Source organism: Malaya genurostris, chromosome 3 (genome assembly GCF_030247185.1).
Source record: "Malaya genurostris strain Urasoe2022 chromosome 3, Malgen_1.1, whole genome shotgun sequence".
NCBI lineage: Eukaryota > Metazoa > Arthropoda > Insecta > Diptera > Culicidae > Malaya > Malaya genurostris.
In genome coordinates this window covers 24,073,387-24,093,231 of record NC_080572.1, presented here as the reverse complement: position 1 = coordinate 24,093,231, position 19,845 = coordinate 24,073,387, and the positions used below count along the sequence as shown (strand labels likewise).

General features: G+C 35.3%; 1 protein-coding gene across 23 annotated transcripts in view; it reads left to right on the top strand.

Moving 5' to 3' along the window:
- The first annotated feature begins 13,849 nt into the window (after positions 1-13,849).
- The window catches only part of LOC131438349 (phosphatidylinositol 4,5-bisphosphate 5-phosphatase A), a 37,673-nt gene continuing 31,677 nt past the window's right edge, over positions 13,850-19,845 (top strand). The window contains exons 1-3 of one of the 23 annotated variants that reach the window (XM_058608331.1): positions 13,864-14,112; positions 14,933-15,029; positions 15,614-15,807. In XM_058608331.1, the coding sequence (XP_058464314.1) occupies positions 15,776-15,807 (32 nt within the window). In that variant the 5' untranslated portion in view covers positions 13,864-14,112; positions 14,933-15,029; positions 15,614-15,775. Of the gene's footprint in view, positions 14,376-14,932; positions 15,808-19,845 lie in introns of all 23 variants that reach the window. The other 22 variants (XM_058608324.1, XM_058608320.1, XM_058608330.1 and 19 more) reach the window with 22 other exon arrangements.

Sequence of the window (19,845 nt, the reverse complement as noted above, 5' to 3'; positions counted from 1 at the left end):
TTCAATGACAAAATAGAGCCAAAAGAACATAAACATTGACGTTTTCATAGTCATAAAAAAATAAAACAGCCAAAGTCTTACCTACACACACGAATCTTGCGAAATTTGAATGACATGTGAAGTAACGGTATCGCGAATATTTATTAATTAAACGGAATATTAAATTGTATCTCTGTTTTCTTTCAGTCGATTTGAAATTGATCGATCCAGATATTCAATTTCATGCTTCAAATATTTGCATGAAAAAAAAAATGTTCACAGCTCAAACTATGAAGCAGAATCCACATGTTCTTGTTGTAGATGCAAGTTTTTTTTGTCCTCTCATTAAAAAGGCTATGCAATCACTGTGAAAACCAACTTTTGAATGAACCAATCGAATTATTTCGTCGAGAACGATAAATGTTTCTGCGCGAATGTGTGTGTTTGTGCTAACAATGTCATACAATTTTCTCTGAAAATTTTTAAACCTTAACCGCTGGACAGCACCCCCTACCCATGTCCGATTTATCTATGTATATATATATATATATATATATATATATATATATATATATATATATATATATATATATATATATATATATGTATATATATATATATATATATATATATATATATATATATATATATATATATATATATATATATATATATATATATATATATATATATATATATATATATATATATGTATATATATATATATATATATATATACATATATATATATATATATATATATATATATATATATATATATATATATATATATATATATATATATATATATATATATATATATATATATATACATATATAAGAGCGGGTTACGTCACTTATGGTTCAGCCATCTCCAAGATACTTGCGCGGTAAAAAAAAAACAACGTCGGTTACGTCATTCATACCATCATATCTCCGGAACCAAAAGTCACAGCCATTTGATCTTTGAACTTGATCAATGGCCCGACAGTAGTTTTCAAACGAGCATAAGTTTGTTAAAATCGGTTCAGCCATCTCTGAGAAAATTGAGCACGTAAAAATATCTTCGAAAAGTGCCTAAACACACACACACACACACACACACACACACACACACACACACACACACACACACACACACACACACACACACACACACACACACACACACACACACACACACACACACACACACACACACACACACACACACATGGCATATTGCGACCCGGAAAAAATTTTCAGATCGAAACTAAGCGATTGGAGTCCGATCTAGAACGACTCCAGGTTGCTAAAACGAACATCTCAAAAGTTGTTTGGGGCCAGCTCTCAGGCTGCTCAGATCAATAAACGAAAACGGTATTAGATTCAAACGAAAGGTCTTATGGTCTCATACAAATTTTCTGAATTTCACATGGATACAACTTCCGGTTCGAGAATTATAGTACATAAAATACATAAAAATGTGAAAATAATGCTCCTAAAACGTAAAAAAAATTAGAGGGTTGTATTCAAGATACGACCGAGCACAATAACATTAAAAATGGAACGTTTCTAGGGTCTTCATAATAAATACGAAAATAAAGATGATAATGATGATGATACACTAAACTAAAAACTTTTTCAATTGACTAATTACAAACTTGCTCTAGTTTAAGCGCTTAGATTGTTAGCTAATGATAAAATTAACAATTAAATTGTTTCTTGATAACTGATTCTATTCAATTTTGATCCCTTTCCACAAATTGTAAAGTTTTTGAATAACGTCCTTTAACTAGAAGTCATTTATGATTAATTCAAAGTTACTTGAAAGCTCAATTTTAGATACAAACAATCTAAAGATTTAAACCTGAACAAATGAAACTATTTTATCTTATGATAGAAATTTTCGAGAAACGTACAAACTTATTGATTTTATAAACAGTTAATCGATCCACGAGAAGATTTTATTTATTTTAACGAAAAATGTTGTACCAATAAACTCAGTAATAGTGTGATTTTATTAATCCTTCTTCAAAATCGTCGATAATCTTCGGAAAGTGTCGATAAATAATATGGCTACAATACGAGGAAGAAAACATGTGAAGCAGCCCGCATAAAATATTTAGTTACTTACGTCGATTTTCGATTTGGCATATTAGGAATATACGGAATGGATACGCAACAAAATTCCGAAATATTGTTCATATTGTAACTTGATGTTATTAACACATGAATGAACATTATCATAGTTACAACGCGTGTAGCCATTAGACGCTTATTGTTTTAAAGCAAATAATAATTAAACTGAAACTGGCGGTTAACCAAATTCTACGAGGGTTCCTATTCAAACGATACATGTAAAATCGCAGGTAAACTTACCTTGAGTTTATCTTTGGAACTCATTTATACTCCTAACCCGAGGAGGCCGCTTTTAGATAAGTTTCACAATTTATTTTAAATCTTTTGAAGCGTTTAATTCCTGGTGGGACAACAACTTGTTCAGTCACATATAATGAAAAAGAAGTATCTTTGATTATCATCTTCACACAACTTTATACTGAATCCATTTGCGCGCCACCGTTTTATTCGTATGGGAATGGAGATTTAAGTATGCAAAGCGATCCGTTGCTAAATTAAAACATTTTAACCTTACAATATTGAAGCTTTGGAATCATTTAAATGAGGAAAATCCATTAATAAATCATCGAGGAACAAGCGCTGCAAATTAGATCCGAAAAATCTATCGCCGATAATTCTAAATTGACCTGATAGTTACCAGAGAACCAAAATAAAATACTCAATTCAAAACAATTTTTCAATGGTATGCAATTGAAATATTCAAATGACGTTATCTCATAAGTTTAGGTTAAATGTTTCCGAATCGATTGGTTGTTGAATTATATAAGTCCATCAACAAGTGACTGAGTTATAACCGTTCAAAATTATGACAGAAAAATGTTACGCGATTAGTTTTGCATGTTTTAAATTGACACCAAGCCTCGTGTAGCGAAGAGTAAGGCATTTTTAATATTTCATAAGAATCGGTAACCACGCTGATTTGGTTCTTCAATAGCTAGATGATATATAAGACACTCAAGCGAGCACGATGTTGCGCAGACAACAGGAAATTTCACCAACACATAATGCAAAAGCGACAATCCAGCAAGTGAACGCATATGCAATCCAGTCACTCACTGGACGAGCTACTTGTTTCATTCGTAGGTAGGCATCAACTAGGCAAAGAAATATTGTGCAGCATAGCATAAATTTATAGATTTCTCTTCATACTACGCATAAGGATGCGGTGTTTTATGCATGACGCAAAGCCTCCTATAAAGAACATGAAATTGACGTCATTTTGTACAACTGGGATTGGTGGATGAAAACATAGGTCGATTCTAACCATTTTTCAATAGTATCCTATTGAAATACTGATACGACGTTGCCATATATGTTTAAGTTAAAAGTTTCCGAATCGATTGGTTGTTAAATTATATCAATCCATCAACAAATGACTGAGTTATTAAAGTTCAAAATTATGACGAAAAAAGGTTACGCGGCTGTTTTTGAAACTGTTTAATTGATACCCGGCCCCGTATAGCAAAGAGTAAGGCATTTTTAATGCCAAAAAATGTCACTCACTTTTCTTGGAGATGACTTAATCGACCTTTATAAACTTAGATTCGAATGATAGATCTTATGGTCTCACACAAAGTTCTGGAATTTCATTTGGATCCAACTTCCGTTCCCGAAATTACAGGGTGATATTCTGTGAAAATAATGCACCAAAAATGTGAAAATAATTTCACTCACTTTTCTCGGTGATGGCCTAACCGATTTTCACTTGGATATAAATAAAAGGTCTTCCCGTTCCGAAATTACAGGGTGCATAAAAATGTGAAAATAATGCCAATCACTTTTCTCGGAGATGGTCTTAAGATGCCACAAGAAATCCTAATTTTCATTCGGATCAAACCCCTGGGCCAAGAGAACTTTATTCATAAGCTACATCTTTATATCGGCTAGTGATTTTCTCTAGTTTACAAAACCTGAGAGTCTGTAACCAAATAAACCAAAAATAATTTGCTAAATTTTATCCTAGTCCAACTATCGGTACATTTTTTACCAAAATTCAAAGCGTCATAGAGAGTCGCAAAAATGGTTTGTAGGTCATATTAGTTTATATTTAAATGAACCGAATTTCGCTATGCCGATTTCCAGCTTCCCGTTCCGAAAGTACCGACAATAGTAATCAAATGTGATAAAATGGAGCTCAATTCGTGCTCTCATCTCATCCGACACAGTCGGAAATCGTTTTCGTTCGAGACAATAGAAACAAAAACAATACAGTGTATTGAACAATAGAGTATACGAAATGGGCAAATACGATTTAACAAATCCTGAAATTTGGCCTGCAAGACCAAATTCAGTTTCTATAGATTTCATGCGCTCAAAGTTAGACCAGCAGCAAATGAAACTGAAATCTTACTTAAAAATCGAATGCATCTAGACGCTAATAATGTAAGTGAGATTCAATTCAACAAGGCGTCTAACTGTGTGTACATTATGTTTAAACGTGAAAGAGATGCAATTGCATTCGCTTCGGTTAACAACGAGGTGCACAGTGTTGATCATGACAATGTTAAATACAAAATCTCTGTGTACTTGGTGGAAAATGCAATAGAAGTACGCGTGCATGACCTTCCCCCGCAGACCAGCGATCAGCACGTTCGGGAAAACAAGTCGCAGTACGATGAAGTTCTCTCCATCGAAAGAGAAGTATGGCGGCAGTTTTTCCCCGGGATTCGGAATGGCGTGCGAGTGGTACGTATGCAACTACGTATGGCAATTCCATCTTACGTTGTTTGTGGTCAAGATGGAATACATCCATGTAAAACGCTGATTACCTATGAAAATCAGCTCATTACATGTCAGTTTTGTGAACAACTTGCACACTACGGCAAACCTTGCTCTGGAACTGCGAAAAGATAAGGTCAACCGTTCAACAACGGAATCTAGTGAGCGCAATACTCCTGTTTCACTATCAAACCAACCAGCAACTGCAACCAATGTACAATGCATCTACAGCAACGAGCTCAAGACTGCAAAAAACAAGGAAAACGAAAAGTAGACAGAAATCAACAACAATACCACCGACGCGTCAATGGTTAACGAGTCGAGCCACGAACAAAGTGCCCTTCAATCCTCCTCTCCCCCTAGAAAAAGAGTGACAACGAAATAAAATACAATTTTTTATTTAAATCGGTTCAATTGGCCACGTAAAGCTTGTTCACAAATAGGCCCGAATAAAAATATTTTTTAAATAAAAAAATGGAGGTCAATTCTCTTTCTCACATATGATTGAATAGATTTTCACTAACTTAAATTCCAATGAGTGACAAAAACCTACAAAATTCATTTCTAAACCTTTTTAAGTTATAGCATTCCGGAAAATTTCTGCTGTAATATATAGGAGAAAATAATGAATATGAGAAAGGCATCATTACACCACTAGGTGTTTTAAAACCGGTTTTTAACGTATATAGGAATACAGGGTCCGGCACTCGAAGTGTAACCAATTAAAAAGGCCATAAATTCAATTTGGAAAATTACTTTTACTTAATTCAAAGTACAAAATGTGTAAAAATAATACAAAATTCAGAATCAATTCACTTTTGCTCGATATGACCACCTTTTGCCTTGACTATGGCCTTGAGACGGCCAAAAAACGAATCGCAAGCTGCCCGAATGTGACTTGCAGGTGTATTTTGGCCCACTCGCGGACAATAACTTTTTTCAGCGCCTCGAGATTGGAGTATCTTTTAGTTCGGACTTTGCTCTCCAAAATGGCCCAAAGAGAATAATCCATTGGATTCGCATCTGGTGAATTCGAGAGCCATTGTGTGGACGTGATGAAGTTCGGAACGTTGTTTTTCAGCCATTCTTGGTTCACTCGAGCTTTGTGAGACGGTGACGAGTCCTGCTGAAACGTCCATGGTCTGCCACCGAAATGTTTGTCTGCCCACGGCTTCAAAGCAACCTCCAGAATACTTTCCCGATAATATGTCGCATTTACCTTGACGCCAGGCTCGAAGGTCTGAAGTTGGGTACACTTCGAGTGCCGGACCCTGTATTTATCTGTGTTAACAACGATATACTACCTTGATCAAAAAGTTCCCGGAATTTTTCAAGAAAATTAAAAATGCAACATTATTCATTAAAATCGATATTGTCCCCTTCAAAGTGCTCCCCATCGACTGCGACACACTTATACCAGCGCTTGATCCTATCCTTGAAACATTTTTTATATTCAGTTTTTGGTATGGCCTCCAGAGCCATCTGCGATTTTTCCATAATCTCGTATCGGGTGCTGGAACGCGTTCCACGGAGCGGTTTCTTGAGTCGGTCGAATAGGAAAAAGTCGCAAGGGACCAAATCAGGTGAATTCGGTGGTAGCTGAATGGTATTAGTTTCGTTTTTGGCCAAATGTTCACGCCATATGAAAACGATGGCATTATGTGACGGTGCGCGAGTCCACGAGTTATTTTCCCACAAATCTGGTCTTTTTTAAATTAAATAGAGTTTGTTTGGGAATAAACTAACGTAATAGAGTTCATTTGGGAATAAACTAACGTAATAGAGTTTATTTGGGAATAAACTAACGTAACCTTTTCTATTTGTAAACAGTTATGAGTCAAATTTAGAACATTTTTTCCTATTTTGCATCATCGGTTTGACGAGGTCGGTTTGTGTGGCCATTAACTAGCATAACCTACAAATTGAGACATATTGAAATTGGACAGCAATAAAGTAAAAATAGTCAAATAAGAGGTTCTTTTTATTTACTGTGCACAGAATCGGAGAATCACATAATTTTGAGTTCACTCATCGGTTTATTCATCATCGGTTGGTGACAGCTGCAGTGTATGACCATTAAATTATAAATTATGGTATTTCACTCTGCTCTCCAATCTTTTGAGAAATATTAATTGGGCTGTATTGTTTGCAACTGAGAACGTTGACGATATGGCAAGAATTTGTTGCGGAGAAATCAATCAGTGACTTGAAAGCAATGTTCCTCGTATCAGGCCTGCTGTCACTCTAATTACGTCAATTGAAACGAAAGAGCACGGAACGACCGAAATCAGCATTTTGGCGAAAAATTTAGTTGATTTTCTGATTTTAGGTAGTTATTTTTTGAGACAACTAAAAAAATCTTACTTTTGCTAATTTAGATTTTTTATTCTCATTCCCTTAATAATAATAAAATATTTGTTGAAATGGCAATTTTTTTTAGTTGAATTCACAAATTAAACGTGCTGTCATTTCTTAGCTAAGGCACATTTCATTTCCATTCAACTAATTATTTAGTTGAATTAGAGAAATAAAATGTTGTTTTCAACCAATATGAATGGTTGAATTGGTTTCTGCAATCTGCAGCTATATGGCGCCCTGTCACCGAAAAAACGGTAACACCGTAATGACTACTAGCCACTAGATGGCACACTACTACCGAAAAAACTTCAGTCGCGGTTGTCTGTTCTATATTGGCAGGTATAAATACGATGTTGTATTGGAGAAAAAGACATAAACGAAACGTAAACTTCTTTTTGAAATTTTTTCTTCTAAATCGCTGTTTTCTTCATTCGACTTCGCGAAATCGACTCTCTCACTGAAAACTTTGAGCACTCGGAAAACAAAAACCGAATACAAGTAGTACACCGGACGGTGCAGCTCGGAAGGTTTGAAGATACAAAAAAACTTCATTTGACATATACAATTAGAGTGAAACATTCGAAATTCACTTCACTGTTCCGCATAAAAACATTATTACGCACAATCGCTTCAAGTGCGCACAAATTCTGAATAAATATGATTTCCACTAACAGTTTACTACATTTTCACATATCGGTTTATAAATTTAAATAAAGATATGTCGAACACATGCAAAAAACATCAAAACAATTTTCAAGCAGTTTCAACAAGACTGCCCTTTTTAGTTTTTTAATGGATTGTTTTACTTTGACACTTCTCATGAGTTTTTGGCTAATAAACTTGTTCCATTTTTGTGTTCTTTGTGCTGTCCTTCAGTAATGATGATGATTGATAAATAGAAACAAATCTTCTGATTTTAATAACAAAATTAGTTGTCAATGAGAATTTCGTGTTGGATTGAAATATTGCTGGTTTGTGTCCAGGATATTCGCCAACTAAACACATTCTCTAAAAATAAGAGTTATTTTCAGCAGAGTAAATTCTCAATTGTAACTGATTTCATAGTTATTTTGGAAATTTTGTTATTAAAATTACCCAATTCAAAAACATTAATACGAATTAGGCGCAGAGTTAATTTCGGTCGTTCCGTGCGGAATTCCTGTCAACGTAATCTACGGTGGAAACGATGCTTGGCAAATACGATTAAATTTCATCAATATGTAAAAGCATATCACACATTGAATACGACATCGTATAGATCGTATGTACTTAAAGTTGAGACCAATCTCCGACGAAACTCTCATAATTTGTGGCGATTCGTAAATTCAAAGAGGAAATGTTATGTGAAATATCATGTGAACTATTTGCGAGTTTCTTTGTCGGTGTTTTCTCGAATTGTTCTACTTCGACCTACGACGCGTATGAAGCTGCTTCAAATGTGATTTGATCGATTTGGATATTTCTACCGTCACACCAAACTTGATTGAGCAAGCATAAAAAACTAGGACGCTCCATTTCTCCTGGTCCGGATGGTATACCAACCGTTGTTTTGTGTCGCTGTATGTCAACTTAAGCAAAACCATTGAGTATCATTATCAATCTATCGTTTGTATAAAAACAGTCCCAGTACAGTTTATGTGTCCCATTTATAAAAGTGGTGATCGACGTAATCTATCGAATTATCGCAGCCTCTCAGTATCCTCGAGATTGAGATAATTGTGAGCTATTCCTGATCACGCAAAAAGTTACAACGTATTTGTTGGCTTTTACATTCCAGTGCATAACTAGTATGGAAGCTAAAACACAAATGGATGTTATCGATACCGATCTAAAAGCTACTTTTGATAAAATAGATCATAAAATACCTCGCTTTGGATTATCATCGCAACTCGTATCTTGGTTGAACTACAATATCTGCTAACATTGTTCATCAATTGGTGCAGGGAAATAGTTTCGCCATAAATGTAGCCAAGTGCCAAGTTATCACATTCCATCAGATTTTATCTCCAGTCATATTTGACTATAACATTGATGGTACAATGATCTATAGAGTGGATCAAGTGTGTGATCTTGGAGTCAACAAGTCAATTGGATTTCATCGCTAAGATTACAAGGGACTTTAAAGCCCCGTATTGCCTTAAGGCTTTGTATTGCTCACTCGTCCGCCCAATTCTCGAAAACGCGTCGGTAATTTGGAGTCCGCATCAAGTATCGTGGAGCCTTTTTTTTATTCAATAATATAATATATTTTTAGGCACCCTGCTTATGCTCTAAGATGCCAAGGGTATTTTCTGATCTTAATTGAAGACTAACTTAAAACTAGAATAGTATCATTAGATTATGTCGTCTCGGATTTTCGAAAATCCAGCTGTCAGCTGGCGATCGGCAGTGGTCGTTGAATTGAATATTGCATGAGTCTTCCAGATGGCATTGTTAAATATCTATGGCCGCTTCCTTCGGTTCGTGTGGGTCCGCGGGAAACACCCCCAGGCTACGAAGGCCCAGCGGGTGGCCCGCATGCTGGTCATCGACTGGAGCGGTCTTCAGTGGGCGGTGATGGTGATGTTACGGAAGAGAATGAAAAAAAGTAAATATTGTGGAAAGCGAGGTACAAAGGGGGTATGGAAACCAAAATGTCTGAAAACTACAGAGATTTAATTAGTTGCCATCGAGATGCTGAAGAGACGAGGAAAGGGGGAACGAAAAAGTTAGTGACAAAAAATCGGGGATTGAGCAAATCGAGCGGATGTTAATATCGAACCTGTAGGTGGAGATTATACTTTCTGAGCGAGGAATAACACATTACATTTGGGTATTAATGTCTTTAAGGTACTGGTATAGTAGCAGTAGCTACGACCTGGCGTCGCGATTGTGCGTAGAGTACACGACATGCTCGATGCCCTGATAACCGGTGCAGAGACCGCTCTCCGCGAGCCCAACACACCGAAGATCTGCATTGAAAGTGTAGTGATTTGACATGAGCCGCGACATAACACGAATGAAATCGCGACTCACGTTCATCCCCCTGAACAAAGGTTTCGTTGATACTCTAGGTATAATGGAATGTAGCCATCGTCCCAGTTCGCCATTGCTCCATGAAGTTTGCCAACTTTCGAGAGTTTTCTGACGAGAGATACTGAAAAATTCATTGAAGCAGATTGGTCACTCGAGAAATACATGTATTTCTCGGACAATAGATTAGACAAAAAGTTATTCAGAATTGGTGAAAGACCATGCTGATCCAACTTCTCAGATAGGATGTTTATGGAAACTGAGTCAAAAGCCCTCTTGATGACTAGGAAAACTGACGCCATTGGTTCTGTACGAGAAAATGCCATTTGAATTTCGGTTGAGAGCAACGCAAGACAATCGTTCGTTCCTTTGCCTCTGCGGAAGCCGAATTGTGTATCTAAAAGTAAGTCATTAGTCCCGACCCAATTGTCTAGACGAAACAAAATAATTTTTTCGAACAATTTCCGGATACAGGAAAGCATAGCAATCGGCCGATACGAATTGTGATCGGAGGCTGGTTTCCCTGGTTTTTGAATGGCGATAACTCTTACTTGTCTCCAGTCATGTGGGACAATACATATTGAAATTCTCACCCTTTAACTTCAACAGATTGAACAGTTTGCCTAATGTGTAAATAAAGTTTGTGAATAAATAGATGACATAAAAAATGTTCAAGTATAATTTTCGACTTTAACTATTCCATCAACATGGATTATGATAATAATCAATTATGATGACTGTAATAATGCAGTTAAAAAAAAAATAAAAATTAATTAAAACAGAAGTAGTGAAAAAACTTTTTACTGTAGACTACTATTCAATCGATTTAACTATAGTTACATTAAATTAGGATAGAAACCTTATTCAATTCCACAAAGTTATCAAATGCTCAGCCGGTTGAATGTAGTATATAAATTGTAGTAAATAAAGGTTTAACGTGATCGCTTATGAAATTCTACTCAATAAACGGAGCTATCTTATTTTCCGTTCGGATGATACTGTTAACTTCAGACTCATATTGTTCGAGGTATTCCAAGCTTACGTAAGTTGATGCCACTGCTTCCGTGGTTGGCACAGCGTTATTTGTAAGGCTAACAAATTGAACAAAGAAAAATTATAATCATACTGCAAAAAAAATCTTCCTAATATGCCAACTGTTTATTTAATAATGCACATAAGCAAGAGTGTATGCTTTGTTTCAAGATTTTCTAATTTTCACCCTTTAGAAGTGTTTAATGGATCCCTAAGATAATTGCGGCAGAAATGAAGTGAACAAATACGTTTGGTATGAGGTTCAGTGATCGCACAAAAAAAGATTCCAATGAATTAATCTTAAATTAACTAAATTATGTATATGCAAACTATTTATCTACCATCTGGTTTAAATTTACATATAACTGTTCGTAGGAAACGAATAGGAAGATACTGGATCTCCTTCACGACTGGAACACCCAGGAACCCAACGTCTTCCCATGTTCGAAAATGTTTTCCTGACCTATCAAAACTAAGCATTGCATGCTGCCACTGTAATTCTCTATGACTAACGAAGTTTATATTCAAAAATGAAAGAAATGATCTGTAAAACATGGTAACTATCACCATAAATCAAATAAACATAGATTTCTCACTGTACGGTGACACTAACAGCACCTCTAGTGACAAACGGGTGTACTTTTTTCCATTAGCTACTGTGGTTGTGTTAAATGCGCAGGCAACTTTTTGCATGCATTTTAGGAGCATTTACGCACCCATTCTCCACAAGACGGTGCTTTTGGTGTCACAGGTTGCTCAACTACATTACTATTACACTGGGAAATCTATGTTTATTTGATTTATGCTATCACATACACGCTTAGAAAAAGTTACTCAAAGTTTGAGTACTAGTTACTCATTTTCAAATGATACATGGGAACGTCAAAAATTGAGTAGTTATTGTGTGGGTGCAAACGAGTTTATAATAACTAATGTATAGTATGCCATGACAAATTGCGGTAGACATCATTGCACCAGGTCAAGCGAGCTGTAACAGAATTGCTTTGCACATTTCACCACGAACAACCTTACAGGTAAGAAGTGTACCGCTCTGGGTGATTCCGTTTTCGATTAATAGTTATAAAATGCACAGTTATCATCAATGATATTGAGTAACTCCTACTCTAAATTTGAGTTTAACGCAAAATCTCGTTTTATAGTTACTATTCGTATTCGCGATAAGTCTAAAAGTTGTAATAACCATTTGTAGCAACATGTTGTATTTTTTGTTAGTGAGACGCGTATTTCGAGAGTGAGTCGATCAACACAAACGGTGTTGTGTCTGCAAAAACCGGAATGATCAGCTTCGTGATGTGCTTTAGAATGGAAACGAATATGCTCAAATGTCATTTAAGAGGAATAAGTGTATGATTGGTGCCTGAGCATAACACACTACTCCAAGCGACCACCACTTGATATAGTATTGAGTTCAATTATTTAACATTTTAATACAATACACTCAGAAAAGGAGCAATTTTTTTGCAAATTTGGTATATGTGAAATAAAATTTCACACAAAATTTGAGTGATAGTTAATCTATTTTTGTACATATACGAATAAAGTATTACTCAGTAAATGAGTAGATTTTACCCGAATATCGTTTCCAGTGGAAGAACTCAAATTTGAGTAACTTCGGAGTTACTCTAAATTAGAGTTGTTCCACTTTTTTTGTAGATGAGTGAGATCTTACTCATTTTTGAGTAACTATTTTTAAGCGTGTAGCAACTAGTCAACAAACTAGAAGATTACGCTACAAAAAGAATCATGAATATTCGGACTTTTGTGTATAATATGACCAGATCATTGTATAGTTTAGAAAATGTAAATATATTTTCTACATAGATACGGTAATTACGGTATATGATCAAAACCTACGTAGTAATTATTATTAGTGGCAAATCGCTCACAAACACTTTTTATTCCGATTTCTATTCGGAGTGTCAGGTCGTGTCGTCGGTAAGGAGCATTTACTCAATGCCGTTTATATAATTTTAGCTTATTGAACGAAGTACACAAGGACGTTATATTAACTGAAAAGTACAAACTTAAATTTTATTTCTGGATCTCGAAAAAAAAGTTCCGAGATTTGCATAGCCGAGAGATCGTTAATCATCTCGGCAACATAATAACTACTGAGAATCTCGGCAATACCAAATTTGTTAACTGTCAATTATTGCCGAACTTGTCAGCAGCAATTTTGCTGTTAGCTCGGCAAAAGCAATTATGATCGAATACTGAATTTCCGAGTCATCAGTATTCGTCCGTAGAAAAGATTTTTCTTTATTATTGCATGAAATAAATATCATAAAAGCCAAATTTTTCTTTCATCATACTGAACTACTAGTGAAAGTGAGTTCGGGAAATACGAAAATGATCTCAAGTAAAACATGGCATCACTGCATTGCAGAAGTAGGTACATGAACCACTGTATGGTGTCTTCGCTGAATTGTGCACCCAATGAAAAAGCGACGAACTTTCAATCTAGCTCACTTTCCAAAGTTTCCATCTCTTTTCAACGGATGCATTTACTATGACGCAGCGAGAATTTGTTTACCTCGCTCCCGTTTCAAAGCGCCTTCACAGTTGTGCTGCTCTCACTAGAAGTTTCTCGCAAACAAATGTTGCCTATGTCAACCGGATTCTTACATTATGAAGTGTCAGTCGAGTACGAAACGTGATTGCGGGGTGTACAACATAGTGGTTGTAGCTTTTTCATGACCAGTGGGAAATTGAAGTGAGTGATAAATATTTGCGAAAAATTTCAAGGCATTTTGTTGAGATTCGTCTTTCTCGCTCTTGTTCAAAGTGTCAAGATTCGATGACGAGTTTTAGTGATGATCGCTAATCGTGGGAGAGCCGTTGAGTAAATCAATGATGGATCGAAAAAGTGAGGTGAATAAATCTAAAAATAGAGTTCCAAAACGTAAAGGGTTCGTCTGAATAAGTGCAATAAATGAGTTGAAATAAGAAGTGAAAAATTGTGACTGTTTGTGAAAAAAGAAGAACACGTCGAATGAAGGAATAATATAAATAATAGTAGATTGAACTATGATTGGGGCGGTGCGAATGAAGAGAGCACATTTTCACAGTGATAATAAGCATGTGGTGTCAAGCGCGAGCGTAATTTTTAAGTCGGCGGTAATGCCTCTGAAACTGTTGGTAGTATTGTAATATTGGAGTATCAGTTTACGAATAATTTTTCCATTTACTATGTATTTTAAGTTGAATTGTTTGATTCCACAATATTATGATATTGTTAACTATATGTTCAAATAAAATCAAGTAATTTTTTCATAGTTTCAATAAATTCATAGTTTGTGTCTTTTCGTATATCTTACATAGGGGCTCGATACATTTTCAAAACAGTTTTTTGTTTCATGAAAATAAACAACTTTATTACTGAATTTGTAATTTAGTTCAATATTCATCAATTTGGAGCAGGTTCATTCCAAATAAAATTTGCAACCTTGCAGTCTTTGTGCTCGTTATAATTTTGTCATGCTTCCGAAGATTAGCATATAGCATACTGCATACCGTCACAAATGAACAAGAATTCATCCTTTACCGTCCAGTGGTATTGTTTACAAACAAGCTTAGGAAAATTCGAGGAATATATCTCTATCATCTTTACACTTCGCAACTAGCCACTTTTATTTAATAAATCTTTACAACAAATCAAATCGAATTGTCAACAAATGTTTTTAAACTCTAGGCGAACGTGAACGGTTCCATACGTCTGTCAACAGACAAATAGAAAAAATTTTACAAACAGTACTGCTGAATTGTCAAAATGTGTCCATCCGATTGAGGTTAGTAGTGACGATAAAAAACCTAATAATTTTGAAAAATAAGTTGAAAACCGCATCCGATAAGAATATGAACTCAACATAGAGATATATTCGGAATTAACATATCAACATAGATATGACATACGATCTATTCCATAGTATCGGTTCAGCGGATAGAACATGTGTGACAAAACTGTCGATTGTGGTGAACTTGAACACTTCAAGGCAATCTTGTTGAATACAATACCACAGAGAAAACTAGCACTCGAGTGAACGGATGTTGGTATGTGGGTTTAGTTTGCAGCAACAGTAGTAATAACGCTTCAACCTTTACGATTAACCAAATGAACGATAAGGAAAATGTGCCTCAATAAGCTGATAAGATAATTCATCCAGTGTCCAATACAATTTATCACCGCAGTGTGTCGCACATTTACAATTTCGGTTGGTGTTTGTTTAAATCTATAGTCAACGGCGACCGACCACTATAGAAAAGTGACAGATTGAAATACTACCTTCTTCACAATCAAGAGAATTTGCGGCGTCATAATTGTGTAGAGTGACAAATATTTTTCAATCTAAAAAACATCGTTGAATTGTTCCAGGTGTAATTAGGTGTTTTATTAGGCGGCGTCATCGTAGTCGTCTTCTTTTTGGATGCGTGGAAGTCCAATGCAAATAATCGTTTTGCATTACTTGTAGCAGTACGAAAAAAAGTGGAACACCTAATAGTGAGACAAACGACTTGTCAGCTGACTGGTATTAAAATGAGTCCTAGTGGCAATAATTGGGATGTGAAGTAAGTACAGACTAATGAACCAAACATAGTTAATTCATTGCGGAATGAACCAAACATCTGAATACTATTCTCATGACATCATCTCGAAACAAACAAACCAGTTGTTAGTAACCTTATAAAGTGACTGATAATCAGTCATGGTCTTTTTTGATGCGATGATGATTTGAATTCCGGCTTCGAGGAAGGTACTTCCCAAGTGAATCGCACGGTAGTTCTCATTCTTATTTGAACGTCAGCCGCTGTTCGGCGATTTTCTCAAGTTAGGAACGAAGTTCATTTTAATTTATAGTGGTTCGAGGTTATAGGCCAAGGTATCGTTGGCGCTACTTGTATTTTAAGATACGGGTGTTTATTCGAGCTCGATATTGGTGTCTATACTTGCAGTGGTAGTGCAACGTAATTAACTACTGCGGGTAAAAAACAACAATTGCGGGTATTTGTCTGATAAAGAGGGGCAAAAAAATGAAGTTTACGATAACTGTTATGAGAATGTCATATTAGTTTTATTAATATTACGTTCACCTATTGATCTTTTTTTATAAATATAATTTGCTCATTAGGAAAACTTCTCAGAGGACCATGTGTCATACCTTATAATCAAAAAAGAACCGGAATTTTCATTTTAAAATTCCCGCGCTTGTCCAATCGGTAAACTTTTATTCTCTCAACGTTGACAACATTTTTATAAACATTCTTTCAAATTTTGACGCATATCGTACGATTAGTTTTTGTTTGGCGTCTATACAAAGAAGTTGAAAAATTTTCGTGGCGATTTTTATAATGGATGAAAATTTAGAACAACGTGCGTGCATCAAATTTTGTGTTGCAAATGGATTTAAGTGTTCCGAAACGTTGAAAATGTTAGAAAAGGCCTTTGGTGAATCGTGTCTAGGAATAACACAGGCATACGAGTGGTATAAACGCTTCAAAGGTGGTCGTACAAGCTTGGATCATGATGAGATCCCTGGCCGCCCAACAACATCTGTTACTGAAGAAAACATTGAATCGGCGAAGCAAATCGTGTTGCAAAATCGTTCTGTACCGATTAGAGAGATTGCTGTGTTGTTGGGCATCTCTTATGGATCAGCCGAACACATTTTAACTGATGTTTTGGGTTTGAAACGCGTCGCTTCTCGGCTGGTGCCAAAAAAGCTAAATTTCATTCAAAAACAGCGTCGTGTTGATGTGGCCAAAGAGATGATTTCTCAAAGATGGCTGGACCGATTTTGCCCAAATTGGTTACAAATGAAAGGTCTTACTGAAAGTTTTAACGCTATTGTTATAAATTTTTGATCTGATGATTACTTTCCGAGTTATAAAAACTTTTTTTGTAAAAAATAACAGATTTTTGACAATATCTGTCACAATTTGCTTTGTAAACAAAATATGGACCAAAATTTTAGCTCATATAAAATAGGTAATAGCTATCCAACAAGTCATGGTTTATTAAATTCCGTTCATTATTAACAGATATATCCATATTTTTTTTATAAGCGACTTTTTCCCCCATTCCAGTGCACAGTAGTTCAATTATTCAGAGGTTGATTTTGGAGCATAAATGGCTTCAGAAGAATTTCTGATTGGAATTGTCCCCTTCTCTCGATATATTTAAAATTGTCAGTAATACACCTAGAAGTAAGGTAAATTTATAAGTTGCCTATATTGCGTAATAGAGAATTCGTTTCTTTGGAGAAAAAACAGGAAAACATGCCGAACAAATAAATTCCTCAAAATGGATTGGTGTCGAGATATGAAGATATCGGAGGTCCCAAAATGTAGTTTTAGAAATCTAGAAAATAGGTTAAGAGTTCGCTCAAATTGGATAATCAACTGAGCAAATGTCTGTGTTGCAGTTGCAAATGAAAGGTTTTCATGTATTTACGCTATTGTTTTTGTTTTTAGATCTGATGATTACTTTCCGGATTACAAACTGTTAAGTCCGAATTTGCAGTTTTTCGACAATATCTGTCAGGGTATATGGTTTTAAATTCAGAAACCTTATCGTAATACCAATCAAACAAGCCATGAATTCTAGGAATCCGTAAACTTTTTACGGAGATATTGATATTTTTGTGCAGTCAATTTTTTGCATTATCCCAATAGTAGGGGTTTTGAAAGAAGCACGATGAAATGTCGCTTGGAATTAAAATTAGATACAATTTTCAATACAATCGTTTTTGAGTGATTGAAAGAATGGATATAGTAATCTTCAGCATAGTATGTTGACTTAATTTGTTTTTAGCCCGATATCTTTTAAAACAATATGCTAAGATACAATATATAATAGTGAATGTCGCAGTATCAGTTATACACTAAGGTCTTTCTTATGCGTTCTTTTTTTATGCGAATATTCAAAGTTATGCGTTTTTTATGCGAAGTTTCAGAGTTGCACGGTTTTTTATGCGATGGTTCAGAGTTATGTGGTTTTTTATGCGAAGTTTCAGAGTTATGCGGTTTTTTCATACGAATTTTCAGAGTTATGCTGTTTTTTTTATGCGAATTTCCAGAGTTATGCGTTTTTTAATGCGGTTTTTTATGCGGTACGTAAACTCGCATAAAAAAAGACTTCAGTGTACTCTTCTTTCATCGCAACACTGCTGGGAATAGAATATGTCTCTTCTAAAAGTAAAAAATTCCATATAATTAAAAACTATACTATTGATCATTTAGGGGTTAGCCAAATTTTGTGCTAGGGCACATAACCGTTCTTATTATTTTTACGTTTCGTCTTTGACTCATCAGTGCAGTGCAGTTCAAATTGAACTGCTTATTGCTAAACTCGGCAGTTCAATTTGAACCGCTAAGCAGACGTAAAGTTTCTGCTACTTACAGAACACTTTTTGTTTTGCAACGGAGTGCAATGTCTTTTCTGACGTGCCAAACGAAAACGTGTTTTCGACTATTTCTGGCCGATGCAGGTATGGTCATTTAGGGGTTAGCCAAATTTTGTGCTAGGGCACATAACCGTTTTTATTATTTTTACGTTTCGTCTTTGACTCATCAGTGCAGAGCAGTTCAAATTGAACTGCTTAGTGCTAAACTCGGCAGTATAAATATAATAAAAACGGCATGTGAGAGCTTAGTTATCTCATCGTTAAACGACCTACTGTTGTATGTAAATGTGTTTGAGCAATAAGTAAACTGTCTAAAGTATCCTTTTTGATGACATTTTGTCTCGTTTCGATTTTAGCACGGTTTGTTTTTGGCAAAATAATCGTTTGAAAATGACTTGTGTATTAGAAAAATGGCAGTATTTTCGAATTTAAAACAATTTCATTATAATATTTGTTTAAACTGCTTACTGTAATAATTCCTAAAAGGACAGAACTTTTCTAAGCCTTGTACCTTTTGAATAAGTTCGTCGATCTCAGAGGTGGTTTAACCGATTTTCACCATCTAAGATTCAAATGAAAGGTCTTGAGATCCCATAAAAACTTCTTGTTTTTAATCAGATCCAACTTCTGGCTCAGAAGATACAGGGTGATTAGTGTAAAAAATGTCAATTTCACATGAATTGATCTGGTTTATCTGCTTTGCTGATTTTGGTAGTCGATCTTTCAATAACGTATAGAACAATGCTAGCTTGAATATGAATCCTACATGCTCATGTATGATGTTGTACTATCTTTTACCTTTTGTAATAGAAGCGTTGAAGAACATCATTCCAATGGCGAAATTTTATCTAGAATAATGATAAAGAATTAGTTCCGAGAATACAAACGATCGGAAAGTTGGTAGAAAAAAGATGGGAAGATGCGCGCCCAGGCACGATTAGTCGCACATAAAAGCTTTGTTCGGCTTTTTCTCAAACCATGTTTTCCAGCTGGGTGTCACTCGTACAAAACTATTGAACGTATCAACATGAACCAAATGACATTTTACTCGTCAAATGTCTCTCTATGGTCGGAACTACAACTAAAAATATTCATTACTGATTGAAAAAATATAATAAACAATTAAAAGTGCATTTAAAGGGCCCAAAATCGAATATATGAAAATAAACACTACAAATGGCTCAACCTGCTAATAACGGAAATA